The 25688-nt window shown below is 38.4% G+C and overlaps 1 protein-coding gene across 4 annotated transcripts in view; it reads right to left on the bottom strand.

Annotated features, from left to right (window-relative positions):
• LOC126248192 (uncharacterized) overlaps positions 1-25688 on the bottom strand; it is a 127683-nt gene that overhangs the window by 30326 nt on the left and 71669 nt on the right. For all 4 annotated transcript variants that reach the window (XM_049948969.1, XM_049948971.1, XM_049948970.1 and 1 more), the window contains exon 4: positions 23826-23944. In XM_049948969.1, coding sequence (XP_049804926.1) covers positions 23826-23944 — 119 coding nt within the window. The remainder of the gene's footprint in view (positions 1-23825; positions 23945-25688) is intronic.

Genomic DNA, 25688 nt, shown 5'->3' with positions numbered 1-25688 from the left:
TTATTTTAAGCACGAAACTGCATTTCCCGCGTTCCACGACTTGTATGTTGGCTCGATTGTTAACCTACTAATTATCTGATAAACAGTCTGACTGTAAAAAGTTCACACAGTATAATGAAATGGAAACTTTCTATTGTTGTGGCCGGTGAAAAAGTATTGTAGCTGGAGTTGTCAATTACATCGGTGGCCTAGGGTAAAGTGACAATTGCTGTAGAAGGTTGTCAAGATTTTGGTGTAAAGTTATGAAATAACAGACGTTTCTACAAGATGGTGTGATGTGTAGGGTTATTGCGTTACACATATACACCACTACTTCTGTAACAAACATAGGCAATTTAACAAAACCTGTGAAAGTTTGGCGAAAATAATCTCAAAGCCGTCTGAAATCACCCCATTTGACTTAGTAGGTAGGTAATTCACTTGATCTACCGAGTAAAATAATACTGAAAATATTATCTTACTTTATTTGATGAAAAGTATTTCTTTCTTCATTTGAAGTTTGTTCAGTGGTTCTCTTCAATCACTTACCCATAGCGTATGTGGAGTGATGAAGAGTCTGATAATGATTTACACCGGTAGTTGCTGATGTCAATTTACACCGGTAGCTGCTGATGTCAACTCCGCTGGTCCCTGTTGTCAACTGACGGAAAGACACCAGCCCCACCCCTGCGTCCCACTTGCTTCCTGGCTATTTCTATTGTGTGTCGTAAACAAAACAGAGCTACTGCATGGAAGAGAGGATAAATAATGTGACAGAATGGCGACTGAAAACTTATACACAATATTATGAGCAGAGCAGTTGGTGATTACATTGTGCTGTATGTTCTATGTACTTTTTACATATAACTATTATCGTTAGGTACATTAAACTTACTTTTTTTTGCCTACCCACGGCCGGCTGGACTAACAGCCTCGATCGACTGGTTAGCTGCAACCGAGCAGTTGACTACCTCTGCTCTACATCAACCAATATTGATTATGCTCTTCGCGGGTATGCTGCCGGATATGATCGTCTTCAGTACACGAAATTTCGGCGATCAATCTGGCCGCCATCTTCAGGTGCGATCGCTGAGACACAATCACGCCGGAACTGAATGAACATCTCATTCAGTGCCGGCGTGATGGTGTCTCAGCGATTGCACCTGAAGCTGGCGGCCAGATGGATCGCCGAAATATCGTGTACTGAAGACGATCATATATGGCAGCATACCCGTGAAGAGCGTAATCATATAAGACGCCAGGAAAATCTACGGAATCACATCAACCAATATTGTTTACTACGTGACACTTTGGACTAATGTCACCTGTCGTTATATGGTATCTAACTGTGTCATCAACTAGCTTATGGCAACGGCCTTGCCGCAGGGGATACACCAGTTCCCGTGAGATCACCGACGTTAAGTGCTGTGGAGCATGGTCGGCACTTGGATGGGTGACCATCCAGGCCGCCATGCGCTGTTGCCATTTTCAGGGGTGCACTCAGCCTCGTGATGCCAATTGAGGAGCTATTCGACCGATTAGTAGAGGCTTCGGTCAAGAATACCATCCTATCCGCATCCACCACTGAGGATGACACGACGGTCGGATGGTGCCGGTAGGTCACTCGTGGCCTGAAGACGGAGTGCTTTTGTCAACTAGCTTATATTTGTTACTGATTCTCCAGTTTTGTAGTTTTTGGCACTGAAGATGACTATGTAACAGATGAAATCTAGATCTGCTGCAATAAAATAACGGATTTCTTTTCTCCACTGTCTATATTTGGCTATCGTTGCACACAATGGGATCATGTGGATTCCTATCTGATTAAGTTACTGATAAGTTAAAAATGGGGAAAAATGCAGAAATACTTTCTCAGAATTATGGGATAGGCATACCAACAGTGAGATACTTAAAGACAACTAAATAAAAGCTCTTAAATTTTGCAACCAAAGCTGACAGTAAAGCTGGACTGTCTAAGCTTAACTGTCTGAAACTTACACAGAACTTCATGTAACACTGCAATTGTGGTTCCAGAAGAAGAGAGCAGGAGGAGTTCCCATAGCAGATACGATGGAAATAGATAAAGCATGAGGGTTTCATGAAACTATGAAGAGTGACAAGAAATTTCATGTGTTTTCAGGATGGTTGACTATTCAAACATCCCAAATATTGTTACCGCTGACAAAGGCACAGCTGAAGATTTTTGTGATGAATTCATCAGTTAAACTGAGCAGAACAACTTTCTCTCAGAGCACAGTTACAATGCTTATAAAACTGAAATGGGAGGAAATGCTCACACAAACGTTTGCCTCTCAGGCTGAAGAGCCTGCTACTGGACATAAAGCTAGTAAAAAAGCCTAACTAGTTTTTTCTGTGAAAACTGAACGGATGGTCACAAACTGAAATCACTCAGTATTCGAAAATCCAAAAGACCACATGCCTCAAAGGAATAACAAACTTATATCTTTATTACCATGAGCGTCTGCAGAAAATTTCACAAGAGGGGAAACATTTTAAAATTTACACTCCTGATGTAACTGTTTTGGTTGTTCTGAAACTGTGTCGCCCTCACAGATTAAATCTGAGAAGTACATAAAACATATTGTATCTCAAATGATTGATAGTTATTTCCTTGGTACATCGTGCTAGAAACCTTCACGCCATGTTGCCAGACAAGTCCCTTTCCGTATGTCAGTAAGTGTTGTGTGACAGAGAAAAGACTGAGGACACTATCTCAACACTGTTCCGTAAAGATTGACTGCAGAGAGCGTTGAAACTGCCATCGCACCAAGCAACTGGTAAAATTTCCCACAGACAACGTGACATCCAAAAATGCCCAAACAAGAGGTTACTGCTAAATTCACTGTACGAGATCTGTTCAAAAAATTCCGAAAAATTCGTAATTCCACGCCAATGGTGTGTTGGAGTTGGAATCCCTACACATGCCTGTGTTTAATGTGTAACTGTCGGAAGTTTCATTGTTGTATTCCTGTTAGTTATTGTTCAGTGCTGTATTGAGTAGAACCTTGTCTCACGCAGCTTGGGAATGTCGAGGTGGCAGAATTAGAGGAGCAACGTGTTTGCATTAAATTTTGGGCGAAACTCAAGAAAACCTTTACTGTGACTCACCAAATGATGCAGGAAGCTTATGGTGATGAGTGCTTAAGCCGTACACGGTGTTACAAATAGTTCATCCCACAGCTCACAAGTGAAGACCAGAAAGACATCCACCTCGCAATCCGTGAAGAGCTTTTGGATCGCGCAAGTGAGAACTAGATGTTCCTTAAGAGAATCATAACTGGTGATAAGACGTGGGTCTACAGTTACGATGTTGAGACCAAAGTTCAGTCTTCACAATGGGTCGGGAAAAGTTCTCCAAGACCCGAAAAAAAAGTTGTCAGGTCAGATCAAATGTCAAAGCCATGCTGATAGTGTTGAGTTTGAAGAATTAGTTAATCATGATTTCGTTCCACAGGAACATACTATTAATCGATGGTACTATTGTGACGTGTTGCGACGTCTGCGAGAAAATATGAGAAGGAAACGGCCTGAAATATGGCGAGACAATTCATGGCTCTTGCATCACGATAACGCAGCCGCACATTCATATCTGTTGGTGCGTGACTATTGCACAAGAAACGAATTCACTGTGCTACCTCACCCTCTGTACTCTCCAGACCTGGCCCCTACGGCCTTTTTTTTTCATTTTCAAAGTTGAAAACCCCGTCGAAAGAACGAAGATTTGCAACGACAGACGAGGTAAAAGAAAATTCGCAGAGGGCGCTTCACGCGATCCTGCAAGGGTCATACCACAACAACTGCTTCCGGAAGAGGGAACGGCGCTGGGATGTTGTATCAATTGTGGAGGAGAGTATTTCGACGGAGCCATGCACGATATGTAAAAGGTAAGCATAGAAAACTTAGTAGAGAAAGTTCCGGAATTTTTTGAACAGTCCTCATATTTCACGTAGTGCTCACCAATATTAAATCTGTAGGCGCCCTCTCTTGCCCCTCATTGTGGATGCCGCTGTTTATTACATGCATTAGCAGGAAAACTCACGCAGTTACAGTTGATGATGAATTTTAATTGACCGTTGATATGTTGGCGAAAATAGATGTTAATTCCGCAGGTAAGCATAAAACATCGTCCGTAATTGTGCTAAATGCAAACTCTGAAAATTATTTCGAGCAGTTAGTTCATGAACCCACGCGAGTAGTCAACGGTTGTGAAAATACACTTGACCTCTTATCAACAAATAATCCTGAACTAATAACGAGCATTAAAACGGTTACAGGGATTAGTGAACACAGGGTTGTCGTAGCGAGACTGAATATTGTAACCCTCATATGCTCCAAAAATAAACGAAAAATACACATTTTCAAAAAAGCAGGTAAAAATTCACTTGACGCGTTCCTGAGAGAATCTCCACTCCTTCGAAATTAACAATGTAAGTGTAGACCAGATGTAGCTTGAATTCAAAGAAATAGTGTCGACAGCAATTGAGATATTTATATGAAATAAATTAACAAACGACGGAGCTGATCCCCCTTGGTACATAAAAGGGTCAGAACACTGAGGCCAAAAAAAAAAAAAAAAAAAAAATTCAAACGAAAGCAGAATTTCCAAGATTGGCGATCTGGTACAGAAGGTCGAAATTCGAAATTTAGTGCGGACTTCTATGCGAGATGCTGATAATAGTTTGCACAACGAAACTTTGCCTCGAAACATGGCAGGAAATCCAAAGAGATTCTGGTCGTTTATAAACTATTGTAGCGGCAAGACACAATCAATGCCTTCTCTGCGCGATAGCAATGGAAATATTATCGACGACAGAGCTCAATACTAAGGCGTATTTGCCTAGAAAACCGTGAAGCTGTTTGATGGAGCCCCATGTTGCAAGGGGACGGTAGTAATTCTTGTCGTTCTTCTGCTTGTGACTTTAAAGTCATTGTTTTTTTTTTTTTTTAATAAACATGATCCGGAGTTGTGTTGCATACGGATGCAGTAACCGACGGACAATAGGCAGTGGTATTCAATTCCACCTGTAAGTTACATAAGCTTTAATACATGGGAAAGGAAATAGTGTTCGAGAAATTCAAAAAAATGTAAAAAGATATCTAAAACCTTTTCAGTTTTCCTCTCTCGCGTCTAGAACTTTTAATGAAATAGGTGCCAGCAGTACGAAGGGAATACTGGACTCCATCGAAACGTAACGTCATTTGTAGCTCCTATTTTACAAAAGACACCTGCAAGTACCGACTAGGAGCTGATACATAGCTGCTGAATGATGACGCTATACCCAGTTTATTCAGTTTTACAGGCTATTCGCAAGTGAAAATCATTCGGGGACGGCAACTTGTCCGGAATAAACCATCAGTTTCTGAAGTAAAACCAGAGTCTAACACAACGTTAGCCTGTGGTAAAACCATGTATCTAACTATCAACAAGAATACACAATGTTCTTAATGTATCTTCTTGAATTTCTAGTAGTACCTTGTAATTATTGCTGATGGGTTCTTTTAATTTTGTTTCAGGAAATAAATGAGATCCAAACGACAGTTACAATGTGTGAATCCGATGACAACCATGAGAACTGTGTTGCAAGTATTCAGACTGATGTGCGTCAGAAAACTGTGACCCTTAGGAAAAGAGAGATGGTAGCTGATTAAACTGAAGCGGCGTGAAAAAAAGACGGAAACAATGGCAGAATTGATAACAGTGCTGAAAAAAAGAAACTGTGTAAATGACAGCTTGGAAAGTGTTTTTCAGGAACATTTTGGTGGCTTTTCTTTAGACTTTGTCACGCAACTGAAAAACAGTGGGGCGAAGAAGCAATCCAGGCGATACAATGAACTGGCCAAACAATTTACCCTCACTGTGCACTGCATAGATTTTTCTTCCCTGTGATTCTTTTGCCCCACAACAGTATTCTTCACGGTTGGGTGGTATCAGTAAATTGTGAACGTAGCTATCTAAAAGACGTTTTCAACTAAATAAAACAATGTGCCAATGACAGTAATGTTCATGCAGTTCTTGATCCATAATGTTCATGCAATTCTTGATCCATACCTTAAGCAAATTAATTCGTAATACTTTAGCTGAAAAGGAAATTACTAACTGTGAAGCTGGAGATGTGAAGTGGGACTTTATTTTGAAGTTACATTATCTGCAAGAATGTGAATCTTTAAAATTTTCCAATTCATTCTCTGGTTCACATGTGAATTTATATAATAAGAAAATTAATTTCTCTTTAGCAGCCCAGGCAATGAGCTCCAGTGTTGCTGATGCCATTGAATTAGAGTTCCTAGCACCCAGATTTTTCAGGACCCCTCTGCCACTATAGAATTCATCAAAATTATTGATAAACTCTTTGATGAGTGCTACTCTAGGAATGCTCATTTAACAACCATTGAGAACTGAAAATGTAAATTATTGAATTGAATTTCTTTGTCATGCAGAAAACTTCCTTCAAACATTAAGGACTCATGGTGTGTGTCCATTAGTACAACCACGAAAACATTTGTGCTTGGATTATTGTGGTTTAAAAATGGTGTTAGAAGCCCCTATTTCGGGATACTGAAACTCTAAACTATTTTTTAAAATACAAACTTTCACAACAACTTCTAGAACTTTTTTCCCTTGCATCAGATCTAGATTTAGTTGGAACAATAAACCCTCTGCAGTACAGTTCCAATCTGCTCTGAGAAAAATGTTGCCCAAGAACGATGTTACTATAACTGACAAGTAATGTAGATGGTGTGTTCATGAATTCATGTGCCATAAGAAGTGTAGTAATAAGTTCCCTGATGATGGTGAAAATACTATTTATTTATTTATTTAGTCCTTCAGATCCTAAATGTATAGAATATATACTAGGATATTGGACATGGTTGGGTCATTAAAAGATAAGATACAGTTTGTATTGCATTTCTAAGGAGAAGATATTGAAGTAATTTAGCAAATAATCATGTATACAACAAACATGAGAGGCAAAATACAAAGTAGAATATTCATAATGCATCTCTAGTTTTGTTGTATGGTTTCTAGGTACTCTGTCAGACTGTAAAAGCAATGATCAATTAAATATGCCTTTAGTTCAGCCTTAAAATTACTGAGATTACTTACTTATTTAATATGGTTAGGCAGATTATTGTCAGACTGTAAAAGCAATGATCAATTAAATATGCCTTTAGTTCAGCCTTAAAACTACTGAGATTACTTATTTATTTAATATGGATAGGCAGATTATTGTAAATTTTTATCCCAGTATGTAGAGTGTCTTTCTGGCACAGTGATGTTCTCACCTGTTTCATACGAAGGTCAGATTTTTGCCTGGTATTGTATGCATGTATATCTTTCTTTTTAATAAGATATCTGGGTGTCTATCAATATATTGTTTGATGAAAGCTGATGTTTCATAGATAAAAATGCAAGAAAGAAGAAGACCTGGCAGTTTTTTGAATATGGGTCTGCATGATTTCGTATTGTTTACCCTTTCAATAATTCTTAATATTCTCTTTTGCATCCAGAAAAGTTTAATATTTGTTGATGCATTGCGCCAGACGATTATGCCATATTGAATTACAGAGTGCACATAGGAGTAGTATACATTTAACAGGTTGGCTTTGCTGCAACAAGTTTTTAAAATCCTTGGCATGTAGCAGGTTTTGCTTAGTTTTATTTGCAAATATTCAATGTGTACCTCCCATTTTGTGTCGTTCTGGAGCCAGACTCACAGAAATTTTGTGCTGTCAACACTTTCAAGAACTCTGTCTCTTAGTTCTATTTCTATGTTTGGGTGGTGTCTTCCTTTTAGATTACAGAAGTTCAGTGCTACTGTCTTTTCTTTGTTTATAATTAGCTTGTTATAGCTGAACCACTGTTCTACACTGTTCGTTGTTTGGATAGCGGAGTCTTTCAGTTTTTCTTCTGTTTTATCACTAATAAGGAAGTTTGTATCACTTGCAAATTGGAGGGTAGTTTGGCAACACTTGTTGTACATAAGATCAATGACATAGAGGAGAAACAGAATAGGTCCTAATACTGATCCTTGAGGGACGCCATATTTCACATTTTCACATCCTGAATAGTAGTAGCTGATTTTGTTATGGTCAGTATATTGCACTCCAACCACTTGTTTGCGACCACATAGGTATGTCCTGAGCCACTCATTGGATATACCTCTAATTCCTAATAGGTGAAGCTTCTGTAGTAGGCCATTATGGTCAACGACGTCAAAAGCTTTGGATAAATCAAGACATATGCCCATCACAAACTCACTTGCATCCAGTTTAGTATAGATTTCATTAATAAATTCAAATATTGCACTTTCAGTTGAATACCCTTTCTTGAAACCATACTGTGAGGGAGAGAGAATTTTATTTTTATTTAGGAAATCAGACAATCTCTTATAAAAAAAATTTAAATTCTTGAAAATACAGGTAGTAGAAGGGTATTGGTCTATTATTTGAAACACATTCTGGATTTCCTTTTTCGAGCAGTGGTTTCAGGCTTGCTGTTTTTGTGCATGAAGGGAAGGTTCCTGATGCCAGTGAGCTGTTGCACAAGTGTGTCAAGGGTTCATCTAAGGCAAGAAAGCATTTTTTAATAATTGCATCTGGTATTCCATCAATCCCACATGAGTACCCTGTTTTCACAGTTTTTATAACTCATAAAATTTCTTCAGTATTTTTTGGTGAAAGGAACAATGATGTAGACACATTTCTCACACTATTGGATGATGGTGGTGATATTTTGTTGTGTTCTTCCAGTCCACTCACCAACTGTCCACTTATGTTTGTAAAATATTTGTTGAAGGTCCCTGCAATTTTTGTTGGGCAAGAAATCCTTCATAATATAAGTTTATATTTTGAAATAGTTTAGTTTCAGTTGTTTGGTTTTTTTATAACTTCCCATATAGCTTTCCTTACAATATTTTTAAGGATCCTCTTGTAATTTTTCAAGTACAAATTAATTTCATGAGGCATGTTGTGTGTCTATGCTATATTGTGTAATCTTCTTTTCTCTTCACAAGAGATTCTAATACCTGTTGTAGTCCATTTGTTCTTTTTGAAGTTAGGTTGACATTTTTGTTTTTTTAATGGAAATGCAGCTTCAAAGTAAGACATGAAGATTTCCATGAATTTTTCAAACTTTTTGTTGGTATTTTCACAAGTATACACTTCATACCAGGTTTCTTCACTTAGTCTCTGTATAAAAACGTTTATTGATTTTTAGTGAATTTTCTTGTTTCTTTTACAAGTTCCTCTTTCTCATTTGTTTCACTTGGGGTGTGTAAAGCAATAAACTGTGCATAGTGATAACTGAAGCCAGTATTAAGATTTCCAGCACAGAAATTGTGGTTTACATTTGTGTTTATTAATATCGGATCAACTGTTGAGCTAGTTGTTGCTGTAACCCTTGTAGCAGAATCTATGGTGGCTTTTATGTTATATGTTTCCAGTATGGGCATTAAGCTTTGCTGGTCTTTTGAGATTTCTTGAAAATCAAAATTAAAATCTCCACAAATGATCACTGTTTTGTTGAAGTTCTTTACAGTATTCAAAGCTGCTTCTAGTTGATGACAGAAATCATTTAAGTTCCCATCAGGGCTCCTATATACACAGATGATTATTAATTTTAAAGCAGACAGTTCAGTTGCAGATACTTCAAAAACTTTCTCTTCAGCTAACAGTTCAATGGATTTTATGTTACAATAATCAATACCAGTTTTAACAAATATACATGACTCTCCATCACTGGATGTAATTCTAGAGAATGATGGTGAAAGATTGAAGTATGTAACTTTTGTGACTGACATTGCATCTTTAGACAGCCAGTGTTCAGTTATACACATTACAGAAGCGTTTTTTAGCTCATCAGTACATAAAATTTCAAGTTCACTTAATTTGTTTAGCAATGATTGGACATTTTGACGAATCAGTATGAAATTAAAAGATTTGTTAGACTTTGGCTTATAGTCAGACTTTGGCATATTTAATTGATCACTTACCTTTATCTTGTCAATAAAAAATCACTCAGGTGTGCTGGAAGTACTGCTTTTCTTTTCCTAACTGCACTTATTCTTCTATTATCATCTGCAGCAGAATTTTCTTCTGTGTCTGGCTCCCCTGCTCTGGTTGTTGATTCTGCTGCTGATCCTACTGTTGATATTGCTGCTGGTGTTAGAGCTGGGTCTGCAATTGGTGGAGCTATTACTGCATTCATTCTTGTTGCTGTGCCTGAATATTGGAGGCACCTTGTTTCTTCTTTTGTTGTTGTTGATGTTGGTAAGTGAGGTGTTGCTGCCGTTGTTTCCTTCGAAAATGGGGGGGGGGGCAATCCAGTATGATTTTGCTTTTGAGTGTTTGATGCCTCTAGTTGATAATCTCTTCAATTTTTCCGACAAGCAGTTTTTTTCACATGTTGTTAACGTGCAATGCATATAATGTGTGGATTCTGCGCCCAATATTGTTAACATTTACGAGTTCCACATTTTTTAAATGGTTGCAAAGTAATGAAATTTGTTGGTTGACATTGATTATTTCTTTATTCATGCATGACAAAGATGGTAGTAAGTCATGCCGATGTGGGATGTTCAGCACTAAAACATTTGTTATGTCAACTGTCCTAAGCACCTTTTTAGTTCTTGTTTTGCTTTGTGAGTCTCGTTTTTCTACACGTCATTTGACCCACCAAATTGCATAACAAAATCTTCAGAGGATAAGTCAGCAACGTCTGTGGATCGTACATGCTTGCAAACTTCCGACATAGAAGCACCTGGCTTTATGTAAGTGATTGTTTGTCCACTGGACTGACCGCTCAGAAAGCGAGCAAATCCACGACCATGACTGTCTGCCATCACAACTACTTTTCTTTGTTTAGGTTTGTCTGCATGTTTAGAAGGGCCACCGACGTTATAGCCAAAAAATTTAGTATAAGCGCTGAACAAACACGCAAGTGTTCATGTCTTTCAGATTCATTTTCTTTCATAACAGTAATTGAGTTGTTAGGCAATGTTTTGGGTGGATCACTCCGCGTATTTATAGCTTCATATTCAGCTCAGAAATTAGTTTTATCACATGCACAATGTTTCTTATCTTGCACAGTTGATTGCACACTGAAACTGCTTGTAAACTCGATATTAGATTCATATAACAAGCTTCGTTGAGAATGAGGCACGTTGTTTTTCACTTTGCCAAGAATTTCGAGGTTATTGTGAAGCAAGTTTGCTGTCAGTTCACACTTTCTGGATATAAGTTTTTTTAGTTCGCTCATCAGAATATTAATGGTTAGTTGCAGACTACTTACACGATCATTTAACTTTCTGATTTCATCATTATAATTCGTGTACACGCTGTTTTTATCGGTATAATTTTAACTTGTTTTCGCATGAACACTATGTATATCAACACTAGCCGCCATGTTTCTGTTGCCACCTAGTTACTCTGAGGCTGTTGATTCAACACTACACAGTGAAGGCCAGGAGAATATTACGTAGCAAGATATGCTGTGAGAGAGATTACGCAAATGTTAAGATATGCTGAGTGGAAGGAACTTATTAATGTTCTCTACATGTACCCAAATGATCACACTTACTGCAAGAGTCCTGTGGCAAAACCAGCTGCTTTTACTATGAAGATTGAGAATGTTTAAAATAGTAAAGCATACAGAAATATGATTTCATTTCATTCTAGTGAGATTTGCTTAAAACTCTAACCCTTTTTGACAGGTTTATTAATTCTGTTTGTTGTTTCTTTAGTAAACAAACCAGTGTATTTGGCAATGTCCATACGCTAGTCTCTGCCACTGACTGTGAAGACATGCATGAGTCACAGTTAATACGACGTATTGCTGATGTGTACCTTCAGATTAGAATAAAGGCACACACAAAAAAAGCAACAGCTGCTGCACAGGGTAACTATTCTGGCAGAGGTTGGGGAAGCTAATTACATCTTTCAATGTTTGACATATGAATATATATTGAATGAAGCAAAACAATAAACAAAAATTAAAATTTGATGTTCACATGTTGCCAGTTTGGCCACTTCTGTCCTTACCCAAAACTCTTGCCTGTGAATTGGTAACATAACAACCTGTAAAGTGATATTAACATTACAGATTTTCCCCCGTTAGCATCTGAAATTTGCAGTTTTGTTACCTAATGATGTGTACAGAAATCTTCTCGTTAGGTTTAAAGGGAAATGCACTTTGCATCAAGTGTGTTATTGTGTGAAAGTTCGCCACTTGTCAGATTAAGCAACTATAAGAAATTTTTCATGTCAATGTGTTGGTCATTTTGTATCACTCTGCAGTTTCGTCACACAGGAAATAAAATACCAAAAGTGAAAGCAAAAAATCTCTCGCACACAGGTTAGATTTCTGAGAAGCATAATTTGTCAGCAGCCTTAGCGGCTGCATGGAAATTACATGTGTAAATGGAGCAGACTAATTGCAAAATTGATCTTGCAGGGAAAGGTTAGAACGTACTTAGAAGTAGATATCCTTGGAGTAGTGGAGCAGCTTGCAACTTAATCAATGCATGTCTTCCAGTCCAGACAGTTTACCAATTAGGTTATTTTCAGGCTATGCTGTTGCAATAGTCCCATACTTCACAATCATATACAAGTGCTCACTTGACGAAAGATCCCTACCCAAGGACTGGAAAGTTGCACAGGTCACACCATTATTCACAAAACGTAATAGGAGTAATATTATGATAGAACATTATGAATAACCTCAAAAAAAAAAAAATAGAAACGAAAACGGTCTATCGACATACAGTCAACTCGGATTAAGAAAACATAGTTCTTGTGAAACACAACTAGCTCTTTACACACACACAAAGTGTTGAGTGCTACTGAAAAGGAATTTCCACATGGCTTTTGACACTATAGCACACAAGCGGCTCATAGTGAAATTGTGTGCTTATGGAATATTACGTCAGTTGCGTGACTGCATTCGTTATTTCCTGTCTTAAAGATCACAGTTCATAGTAATAGATGGAAAGCCATCGAGTAAAACAGAATGATTTCTGGCGTTCCCCAAGGTAGTGTTACACGCCCTCTGGTGTTCCTCATCTATATAAACGATTTGGGAGACAATCTGAGCAGCTGTCTTAGGTTGTTTACAGATGACGTTGTCGTTTATCGTCTAGTAAAGCCAACAGAAGATCAAAACAAATTGCAAAACGATTTAGAAAAGATATGGTGCGACAATTGGCAGTTGATTCTAAATTATGAAAAGTGTGAGGCCATCCACATGAGTGCTGAAAGGAATCTGGCTAAGCCATGTCTCCGCAATATCCTTTCTTTCAGGAGTGCTAGTTCTGCAAGGTTCGCAGGAGGGCTTCTGTAAAGTTTGGAAAATAGGAGACCAGGTACTGGCAGAAGTAAAGCTGTGAGGACGGGGCGTGAGTCATGCTTGGGTAGCTCAGTTGGTAGAGCATTTGACCGCAAAAGGCAAAGGTTCCGAGTTCGAGTCTCAGTCCGGCACACAGTTTTAATCTGCCAGGAAATTTCATATCAGCGCACACTCCAGTCAAATATAAAGTCAGTAAATTCAACTAAATACCTAGAAATTACAATTACGAACAACTTAAATTGGAAAGAACACAGAAGATATTGCGGTTAGGGCAAAACAAAGAATGCATTTTATTGGCAGAACGCTTAGAAAATGTAACAGATCTACTAAAGAGACTGCCTACACTATGCTTACCCATCCTCTTTTAGAATACTGCTGCACCATGTGGGATCCTTACCATATTGGATTGACAGAGTACATCGAGAAAGTTCAAAAATGAGCAGCACATTTTGTATTATCACGAAATAAGGGAGGGTGTGTCACTGATAAGATACAGGATTTGGGGTGGACATCAAAACAGAGGCATTTTTCGTTGAGGTCGAATCATCTCACGAAATTTCAATCACCAACTTTCTCCTCTGAATGAGAAAATATATTGTTGACGCCGACCTACATAGGGAGAAACTATCATCATAACAGAATAAGGGGAATCAGAGCTCGCACGGAAAGATATACATCTTTGCACAGATGTGTTGGACAGTGTCTTTAGTGTGCTTGTCAATCGCTTCACATCGCTCTTTTTAGTTCAGAGTGCAAAATGATCACAGACATTCCTGAAACAACAGAGTCTCTCGCCAAGTATGTGGACCTGGTGAGATATTTCGCCTGAGGCTATGCAGCCCACAAAACATAAATGTCGTGCATTTCTTTCTTCAAGACAATTCTCAGCCGCATTCTGCATGGGCAATGAGGCTCCTGCAGCATTTTCGATGGGAAATGTTTGATCACCCACAATACAGCCCCTAATTAGCTCACTCTGATGTTCATCTGTGCTCACATGAACCACTGGCTATGAAGACAACATGTTGGCACAAACAACAAAAGGCAGACCGGCGTAGAGAACTGATGGAAAGTGCAGGTGGCTGATTTCTGTGATGAGTATACTGGGAAGTTTGTACAACAAAACAATAAATGTCTAAGTCAAGCGGCAACTATTTAGAGAGGTAGCTGGAGGGTGTGGCTAACTCTTTCAAATAAGAACTTTTTGATTTTCACTGTGGTTTCCATTCTGCAACTGATCTGACCTTACTTTCCAAACAGCCATAGTAAAATTCCAGAAGAAACCAGAATTTTTATTCATATAAAAATCAACCACATAAACTTAAGTAACAAACTGAGTTACAAAATACAAGGCATCTCAACACCCCTCGTTTTTATTCTCTGGTCAATGTGTGGTGTTACTGCCAGACACCACACTTGCTAGGTGGTAGCCTTTAAATCGGCCGCGGTCCGTTAGTATACGTCGGACTCGCGTGTCGCCACTATCAGTGATTGCAGACCCAGCGTCGCCACACGGCAGGTCTAGTCTAGACTCCCTAACACTCGCACCAGTTGTACAGCCGACTTTGTTAGCGATGGTTCACTGTCTACATACGCTCTCATTTGCAGAGACGACAGTTTAGTATAGCCTTAAGCTACGTCATTTGATACGACCTAGCAAGGCGCCATATTCTTCATAGAATGTATTCTGAACAGAAAATATTGTGAATCATGTACCGTCAAGAGCGACGTTCATCATTAATGGATTAAAGTTAAGTATCAAACTAGCTACGTCCGCTTTCTGAATTCAAATTCCTTGTCATGTTCCAGACCTCACGTCAGTATAGTTCTTCCGTCCTCACGCCAGCCTGCGTGAGCTAAAACATGTGCATTTCGGCCTCCTCTAGTAACACGGTGTTGGCTCTTCTGTCAACACAACACAATGTTTCATCTTTGCTCTTTTCCTGTCGTATGTGCACCAATTAACTGTCAAAACACAAACAGCTAAATTTGTAAACCAAATCAAATGGAAAAACACTGTCATTTTTAAGCGTATGGCGACTTCTCTAGGAAAGTTCTGTTAATTTATTTTCACATCATTATGTTCCCATTTCGTACTGGTAATATAATGTGTTTTTCTATACAGTTAATCACGGTAATTGGTTAAACAGCCAAAAACACTTGGGAAACAAAGGAAAAGTGAAAATAAATATTATCCTGAGCTTAAAAATACTATATTTATTTACCTAAGGGAGTTGCTGATTAAATGAACAATGCACCTTGTCATACTGGAAAGGATAACAGTAACTTTTGTAAGGTATCTTACATTACGTCATTAGTATAGCCAATGGACAAAATACGATAGCAGCTGCGAAACAACATTATCTATCAAATTTCATGAAACAGCTTGTGCAAGAAGGCTCAGATATCCTCAGTTTCCAGTAACTCCTGAATGTGCTTGATGCAATTCACAATACCGGGTCGTTGTAATTAAACTTTCCCTATCTAACACATTATAGCACGGAAACTATTTACTGAACGAGTACCAAGCTTAGCAGCATTATTGTCAAGAGTATGAGGTGCATGATTTCCATCTGTCACAGCGCCACTGTCCAGTTCCAATTATGGCCACCAGGTGCCATGATCGGTCATCGTGATTCACAGTCTCACACACCTGACCAGTCACACTGCACTTTTTGACATGTCAACATGAGCTTGGACAAAAGGAGCAGGGTATTATTGGTGAAGCTCTACCATCAAAACAACAGTAATGCTGCAGCTCCATTTTGACAATATCACTGGCTGAAAGGATTACAGAAGGGTCCTCTTTCTCCACCTGCTGTGTGGAGCACAATGAAGAAGTTCAAATCAGCTGCAGAATTGGGTGTCGTTCTGGAAGGATGGTGATGACTGGTGGCACCACAGGTGGTCGATGAATTCGCTATTGCTATGGCAGACAATGCTGCGTGAAATTCCCAATCATCTAGCTGTGGAGTGCTGTGTCAGGACAGTAGAACATCCCGTGGCCCACTGTACAGAAGGTTCTTTGAACCATCCTCAAATGCTGTTCGTACAAGATCCATATCATACAGCAGCTTGCACCACAGGATGCACAACGACGTGTTGGCTTCACTCTTCACTTTACAGCAAGGATTGGAGTTTATGAGGGCTGGCCCTGGACCATCCAATGGACAGACGAAGCTCATTTTTCTCTGATGGGTGGAACTCACAGAATTGCTGAGTGTGTGGCTCTTCACCTCCGGTCACTATGTATGAAGTTCCTCTGTATGGTGAACATGTCACTGTATGGTGTGAGTTCACAGCTACATTCATCATGGGCCCTATCTGTTTTGCACAGTCAAGGACCAAAGATGTGCAGTGTGGCTGGCCAGCATTACTGCGATATCCTTCAGCAGCACGTCATAACCACCCTACAGGAGAGAGATGCATTGAATTCTACAGCTTTTGTGCAAGATGGCGGTCCACCGCACATCGCTCATGAAGTTCACTTGTTTCTCCGAAAAATATTTGGAAACAATCGAATTATTAGCTGATCGTTTCCAAATGCTTGGCCGGCACGATCACCTGATCTCACTCCCTGTGATTTCTGGTTATGGGGCTATCTGAAGCACAGGGTTTACCACAGGAAAATTCACATGTGCTGATCTGAAGCACAGCATATCAAGAGAGGTAGCTCGCATACCTACAGGCATGCTTTGTTCTGCTGTGCAGAATGCAATCCTGCACTTACAGGCTCTTGTGGACACAGATGGGCGCCGTATTGAGCCCCTTTTTTAGCAGTAATTGTACTGGTATGTAGTGTTATGATTACATGTTTCAACCACAACTTTATTATCACCGAATTTTGTCCTTGATTTTCGTCCTTGGATTGTGGCAACCCTAAGCTGAGTGATGTGGATATAGCGAACAAGTGTGTTCAATAGAGAAAGACAGCAAACATGAGGTGATCAAAAAAATAGAAAAAGAAAAAGCTGGATGTGTAGCTCTCAAAAGTAAGCTGAAGGTGAATGACACGAAATATTGTGCAACACATCTAGTTTCGTAAATAAGTGGTCAGTATCTGGCAGGTAACATATAAGTAATGCAAAGGGCTTTTCATGTAATGTGTAGCATGTTTTGTGAATGCAGTTAACAGCAATTTTTGGTAAAAATCTTTATTTTATGATAACCTATATTTTTCTGTTATCTCTGCAGTCTTGGGTTGTCTGTTACCTGGATCATCATGAGCATACTATATTTAATTTTACCTTATATAGCTATTCCTACATTCAGCTTTTCATTTAGCAAAGAAAGGAGAAATAATAATAATAGTAATAACAATACTAATAATGTGAAACTCTCACAAATTTATAGAAATAGATTTCCTCTTGTAAAAGGAAGTGGGAAAGTTTTAAACACAGGGTCTCCTGAACAAAAATCTAATTCATAAATGCAAGCCAGGTAGTACATAGCAAAATGAGAAATCAAAAATACACCAATGTTTTGCACAGGTATCTGAGATATACTATATAATTACAGTGTAGTAAAAAGCAGTAACCGGAGATTTCAGTTAAGCAGTAACTGGAGATTTCAGTTACGCATCTATATAAATATTTTGTCTGCAGTGCAACCTATTTAGTTAATTTACATTGATGCATGTGGTTTAACTCAAGGATAAAGACAAATATAACCAAAAATGGAAGGGAAATTATTTTTTTAAAAAAACAAGCATCTCTGCCATTTCCTCTATCGTCTGCAAGATACGGTACAACTCACCAGACCTTGCATGCAAGTTCAAAATGGTCACGTTGACTCCAAATCCCACCTGTACCTAGTGTGTACTGTGATAGAACACTGGGGCTACAATGATCGATAGTGAAACCTGTGTAGATCTTGATACCAACTGGGAGTGTGAGATAACCAGTGGGATGACACACAACAATAAAGAAATTAATAAACTCAAGCCGGCCGAACTGGCCGTGCGGTTCTAGGCGATGCAGTCTGGAACCGCGAGACCGCTACGGTCGCAGGTTCGAATCCTGCCTCGGGCATGGATGTGTGTGCTGTCCTTAGGTTAGTTAGGTTTAACTAGTTCTAAGTTCTAGGGGACTAATGACCTCAGAAGTTGAGTCCCATAGTGCTCAGAGCCAATAAACTCAAATTAATTCTGCAAAACTGAGTATATTTAACTTTTTGAATAGAAGAGCACTTCTAGTTGGATTTTTTCCTTATAGTCATACCATCCATACTGATTTATATTGTGAGATGTTGCTAAAAAAACTACTCAAAATTAATAGTTAGGAGAGTTTAAATGCATGCATCACAAGATGGAAAGAAGTGACTGTATTTATAAAACAATCTCACATTTTTGTGGGTAAACAAGTAAAAACAGAGTACAAACAAAAATAAAAATGCAGGGCATTTCTTTAAAAATGAGTTCAACGTCTCTTGAAAATCAGTCATGTGTGTTTCCTTGTTCGTTGAAACTCAATACAAAACTCTACATTCAAAAATTGCTATTTCACACAATTCTAGAAACAATGTATAAAAATACCCAATACTGGAGAGGGCCACATGACAATGTTTAGCTACACATGGTATATCCTCGTTTAAAGTACGTTTTACAGTAGTCAAACAAGAAGTCTTTCATGGCCCATAGAATTACCTAAGGCTGGATTTTTGAGTCTGAACTGATTTGAGAGCTCAAGAAGCCTACTTTGCGTACAATGGTACTATTTTCTCTCTCTCTCTCTCTCTCTCTTGTTTCTTTTCCCACCTCCAAGAAGGATTTGTATGAAAGCTAGCTCTGTTTTCTGTCTTGTGTATCTACCTACATAGCTACTCTGTAATTTGCAATACACACTTGAAAGGGGCACTGCAACCTTTGATATTATGAAGTGGTGATACTTTACTGCTTACTCATCACTGACTTCTGGAATTTTTGATGCTGAGTGCACTTTTTCTCTGGAGGGACACTGTCTTGCTATTTAACAACAACAATGGTCCAGCACGTTATCTATGTGATGCTTCCAATTTACGTAGTTTGTAACTAATCTACAGGTGTTTTGTTTAGTCGACAACCTTTAAATTGTGATTTATCATGTAGCCAAAATTTAACAGATTGTTTTAGTATTCATTCCAGGGCCTTACACATTACTGTTTGGGGTCAACTGCTGCTTTTCGCACACTGCATATATCTTGCCTTTATGTGTCTTGACAGCTCAATGCCAGTACTATTGGGTGGGTTTTTACCTTTACCCCTTAAATTATTTACATTCCACCAGGACTTTCCATTACCATACCTAAATAGTAATTTGTTCATCTTAGGTATCATAGCTGTTGACAAAAAATTCTGATTACTCCTGGTACAAGAAACCAACATAACTGATGGGGATGTGTTTACATTTTTTTTTACATCTCCAGTACTAGTTTGGGGGTATTTTCCACTTTTTGGCAAGATAAGAAAATGATCCAAGATACAATACAATCTAAAATTCCCAATCGTTAAAAGGTAATTATAAATATAAATAATAATTACTGGGAGACAGGAAATGGAAAAAAGATAGAGACAAAATAAATAAAAAATAAAAGCCTATTTTGATGTTTTTTTCATAAGAAGTGGTTTCTGTTCGTAAGAGTTATCCAGTCAGAAATCTAATTATGATATTGAGACATCATTAGTGGAGGAGAACAGGCAATGTCAAAGATCCTCAGCAAAGCTGTCGATGAAATTAAATGGGGCACATGCTCCATTTTGGCTGGATCTCCATTTACAGAGTTTTACACCACTTCAGCACAAAGGACTCTCACATTCACTAATTGCAAGCATGCTGCACTACGTCTGTTTATGCTTAACAATAAACAAATTTGACAACATTTGGCTGCCTCTGTCACCTACACCTCCACCCACCTCCAGCAGTGACCCCACCCCTCCATTCATTGACCTCAGTACCATTACAATTTACTGGCCAAGCATGGAACATGGTGCACGACTGGTGTTCACTGTCATCTTACTCACCTGTCCCAACCACATGAATTTGCAATTGCAGACCATTACCTTAGCACAGAATGCCGTGTGATGTTTGAGAAGAGAATGATTATATCCTCAGTTTCATTCTCCTGGGACTGTGTGATAAAAGAGGTGGATCACTATCAACTTTCCAATTAAGTACAGTCTCTAGAGCCCCCCCCCCCCCATCTGCAGCTATTATAATTTCAATATTTGGCCAAAATGTATTCAAGGGCCCACCTAGTAACCAACTTTGGTTTGGCTCATGGTCACAGTGACACTCAGCAGCAGCACCCAGTGCACATGCGAAAGGCCACTGCTCTGTTTGCAGTAGGGGCTCTGGAAACCCTACTACCATGCACTTGGAAGCAACTGTGCCACACACACATTACTTCTGAGTGGGGCCTCCGTAAGGGAAGTGCCACAGTGTGGACACTGGCAGGTGCTACTTGTCAGCAGTAACCTACAGCAACCACCTGAAATTTCAAGCATTTGTTTCAAAGAAATACTGTGGAATTTGCACAATGTGATTGGGTGGCAGATCCAGGAACCACATGTTCATCATATCTCAAAAATTTTGGAATTCTAGCCAATCCATCAGATTCTGATTGGTATTTGTTGCTACTGATGAAAATAAGTTTCATGGGATTTATACAAACACAACAAAACACAGAAAAATAACTTTCAGGCTTTGCCTCCCTGTCTAGAACTAACAGCAAAGTTCACTATTCCAGTGCAAACATCTTCAATACAGAAACAAGAAACTGAAAATATCTATAAATGGAAAACAAATTTAAAATAATGTATTACTAACAATTTCATCAATAATCCATCTGATTATCTAGATTGAATGATTAAATTATCCTGTTGGTTGCGTGACAAGTAGGAATGACAACTGTAAAATGGTATGTTGTGCCACAAACAGAAATATTGGAGTTGCCAGGTAGAAGTTAGCTAGCAGCAGAGAAGACATCAGCCACTTAATGTTTGACATAATGGAGAAAGCACATACTTTTTTTCCCTGAAGTAGTGGTATTTGTGATAATTTTAGCTTAGATATTCACAAGTAAATGTAAATCAGTCATCAAACTGGAGGCTGGTTTGAACAAAAGAGTGCAAATGTTTTTTATTCCAGTCGTTGATCACAATATGAATTCTTTAGACAATGACCGGTTTCAGTCTGTAATGACCATCCTCAGATCTTTTTTACACCATGTCCTAAAGTGAGTTGTGAGTTGCAATAATGACTGTGTGGATGACGCGGCCTACTCTACACCTTATTTTAGATCTATATGACGATGCTATGATGATTGTATTTATGTGTTTTGATGATGCCATTATGGCCTTATCACTTTAGGACATGGTGCAAAAAAGATCTCAGGATGGTCATTACAGACTGAAACTGGTCATCGTCTAAAGAATTCATATTGTGATCAAAGACTGGAATAAAAAACATTTGACAGTATTGGATCACTGTTTGTATACGTGACCATGTCGCAGTTGGTGAAACAAAAGAGTGCTTTTATAGACCACAGATTGGTAGAGGCAGAAGGAGTGGATGAGTCCTAACAAGAGGAAGCTGAATTCCTACATGCCCCACATATTTGCAGTTCACGGTAAGTGACACAGGATTGCAGTAGTCTCTTACAATGCAACTAATAGCATACAATAATCTCTTTCAGCCACAGTAGATGTTAAATATATCTCAGGATTCTTTTAGGTGGTGAAGCTCTGTTGGTAAGATAAGAATGGTACATTCTAGTAGTCTGAACATTAGCTGGTAGGTTCATTGCTACAAGCTATTACGACGTTATAGTTAACCACCCGTAAACTGTAGAGGCTAAATTACAGGCATTTATCTCTTCAGGACAGAAATGGAACCAGTTTCTCGAAACAACTTTGGAAACAGTTTAGATTCAACTCATTTATGAATGAAAATTGTAGTTACAGTGGGGCCAGACTGGAGAGAACTGTGGAAGTTCTCTGGTCTGGGAGCAGCTGGGGAGGTATTTTAGAATAGGGTCCTACCTGCCAATAAATATCTGCAGTGGTAGCTCTGATAAAATGACTTATGTTGACATGGCCGTTTCATAGAATGCTCAGTCACACAACAACAGCAGTGGGCTGAGCTGTGGCTGCTAGGAGTGACGATTGATAATGAAATGAGCAATTTCCATGTGCTCATGTTTTGTGGCAAACAAGTCCTCAATCATGTTACCAATTCAGAATCACCAATTGGTTCACACGTATCTGCTATGATGGAATTCAACCTAACACATTGTTTAGCCTCTATATTTACATGTTTCACCTGGCCATTGGTCTCTATCATGACTTCCCTGCATGAGCATAAGCATTACTGATCAGTGGGCTTTGAGTTAACCTGCGACTCAGGCATCCTTGCACTTCGAAAGTTAGAATTTAAAGAGGGATATCACTTGAAATAAAAAGCATAAAAATGAAAAAAGAGATAGTATGGTTAGAGGATTCTGTGTAATTTACTAGGCATGGTCTTATTGGGGGTGGTATGCCATTGCCTTCCTCTGACCTTTGAACTGACTTACCTGATCAATTATAGGGGGACATACAGTTGATTTTGGATTCTAAACTAGAGTGCAACTTATTTTTCACTTCAACAAACGTTCCTGGAGGTGAAAGAAGTGATGAATGAAGGATTAAAATCTTAAGACTGGCTAAGAACCAAACTCCAGAGTTTTGGATTCATCATCTGATGCTTAATCACACCATTTATTGCAATTTAACAACAGTTATTACTTTTTTGGATTGTAACAGCTGCTTCATATTGTTACTGTATGCCTTGGTCAAGGGAATGTGATCAGTTAATGAATAATCCAACAGACACATACTAATAATTTAAAATTACATGTTTTTGCAACATAAGTACATTGTTTTGTTATTGTTGCATGTAAACACCTAGTCACTAGCATGGACTGAACATACTATGCAAGAGCTGCGTAAGATGTAGTGTACCTCAAATGAAGGATTACTTCTACATACAGTCTATCTTAAATGAAATTTCTAAAGCAATTAACCCTGAAACATGTATGGTGTTTAATTTCACCAGTAACATTATTAAATAGTCATAGCTAATGGACTGTAGGAGTTGAGAAACAACACTTACTATTAGTGTCTTAACTCGAATCCTTCAAACAAATTTATTTATGTTTCCATTAATATTTACACCCCTCAGTCTGCAGTACAGTACAGCTGCACCAACAAACCTGTTTTGTTAATGACACTATTGCCACACAGATAGTGAATAAACCTCTGGGTTTTGAAGTTGCAAGAGAGAAACATCAGATACACTGAAATGGAGGTGTGCCCAGGCCATTTCATTGGTTAAAGCAACAGCTCACGATAAACACATATGTAATTGAATTCTATTCTGGTACAAATTCAGTATCATAGGTAAATAATATAGAAGTAAGAACACAAATGAACCAATATCTTTGATTTCAGTATAAGTATATAACTTACTGTTTATTGCAATCTCCCATTTTGGCAATAGCATCATTTAGTTCTGCCAGACTTTGCTCGATTATTGAAATTCCCGTAAGACAGCATTTTTGTATTTCTTTTTCTATAAGTTCATCAACCTGGAAGAAAAGTTATAATTAACAAATCTGAAAATGAAAAAGATTGCTTATGATAAGTACTGAACATTAATTCTTTTACTGAAAAATCAGCAAAAACATGCCACACATGAGATAAAAAGAACAGAAGAAGAAAATGGAGACAATAAATCCAAGAAAAATAAATGTACAGAAAAGAAATGCCTCTGAATTTTTTATCTGAAACTCTAAAAGCTTTCTTAAATAAAAGGAATGTTGTTAACACTCTACATCTTTATTCAGCATTTCTACATATTTGTAGCCTTCTGCCACTAGAAGGGCTCCAAATTGTAATGTGTAACACAGCAGTGCGGAACGTTAACTGTTGCTACATGGGAAACAGCGAGCTGTAATCGAGTTTCGATTAGTTCATCCACACATGGAGCACTCTCTCCTTCAGCGTGAAAATGCCAGAACACACACACAAGCAATGTGACATCTACAACAATCCAACAACTTGGTTGGGTTCACTGTTATCGATCATCCTCCATACGGTCCCAACTTGGCTGCTTTATACAATTTTCTAAAACTCAAAGAACACCTTCAATGACTTCACTTTGATGATGATGGAAGCAGTGCAAGCAGAGGTGAGGTTGGGGCTCTACTAACAAAGTGAAACATTCTATAGTGACGGTACCAACAAATTGGTCCCTCAATGGGAGAAATATGTTTGTTGCAAGAATGACTGTTGAGAAATAAATGTGCAGGTATGAAGACTAAAGATGTAGAAGGTTAATAGCAAACCTTAAAGTATTTTCACATGAAAAGTTCAGAGGCATTACTTTTCAGCATGTCCTCATAGACCAAAGCTTTTGGGCACAGAGTTGACACGTCATTATTTCTTTCTATGATAGTATAGTTGACAAATCAATTAATGACTTGTCTTGGCATTGGCTGGAATGGTTTCAGCCCAGATAGCAGAAGGGGGGAATAATAATTAATGGCTGCATGCCTGAAAACAGACAGTATATGTCTTTCCTTGAGGAAACTTCATGAATTACAATAGAATCCAAATATTGAATAAGATTGCCAGTTTATTTAAAATCCCTTACCCATTCAGGTACAAATATTTATTAATATGATTTACAGCACTAAATATTACACAGTACCAAATTGAGACACAAGTACAAGAGTAGAGCTAAAGAAAAACAAAGTATATATGCAAAGTTCTTGCAGCACATAAGAAAGATGTTGATTGTTTTAATTCTGGACAAGTGTATTTGTATGAGGTTCAAACACATCTGAGTACACAGCAAACACAGATACCAGAAGCAAAGATCAATGGACACACACTGGGAGAGACTTCAAGAGTGATGTTCATCGGTACCCACATGGACAATAAACCGTGGCAGCAGCAATATGTGGATAAGTTAAATGAAGAAGCTCAGTTCGGCCTGCTTTACACTCTGAAATCTCTTACAATGTGTTGACCTGCAAACAGAATTGCTAGCACATTTTCAGTTCTGTCACATGCTATAATCTTTCAGGGACATTGCAGCTAAGATGAAAAAATAGTATTTACTCTACAGAGGCACATAGTAAGAATACAACATAATGTAGGTAACTGGACACCTTGTAGAAGCCTCTTCAGGGACTGATGGATTCTTCCACTTACATGACAGTACATACACTCCCTATACATATTTGTGGTTAATAACAAGAGTGAACTTAGACTGAACAGAGCTGTTTATAACTGCAGTACCTGAAGTAGAAATAATTTTTATAAGGA

This window comes from Schistocerca nitens, chromosome 3 (assembly GCF_023898315.1).
Source record: "Schistocerca nitens isolate TAMUIC-IGC-003100 chromosome 3, iqSchNite1.1, whole genome shotgun sequence".
Taxonomy (NCBI): domain Eukaryota; kingdom Metazoa; phylum Arthropoda; class Insecta; order Orthoptera; family Acrididae; genus Schistocerca; species Schistocerca nitens.
Note: the sequence above shows the minus strand (reverse complement) of the source record. Positions and strands in the feature narration are given on the sequence as shown.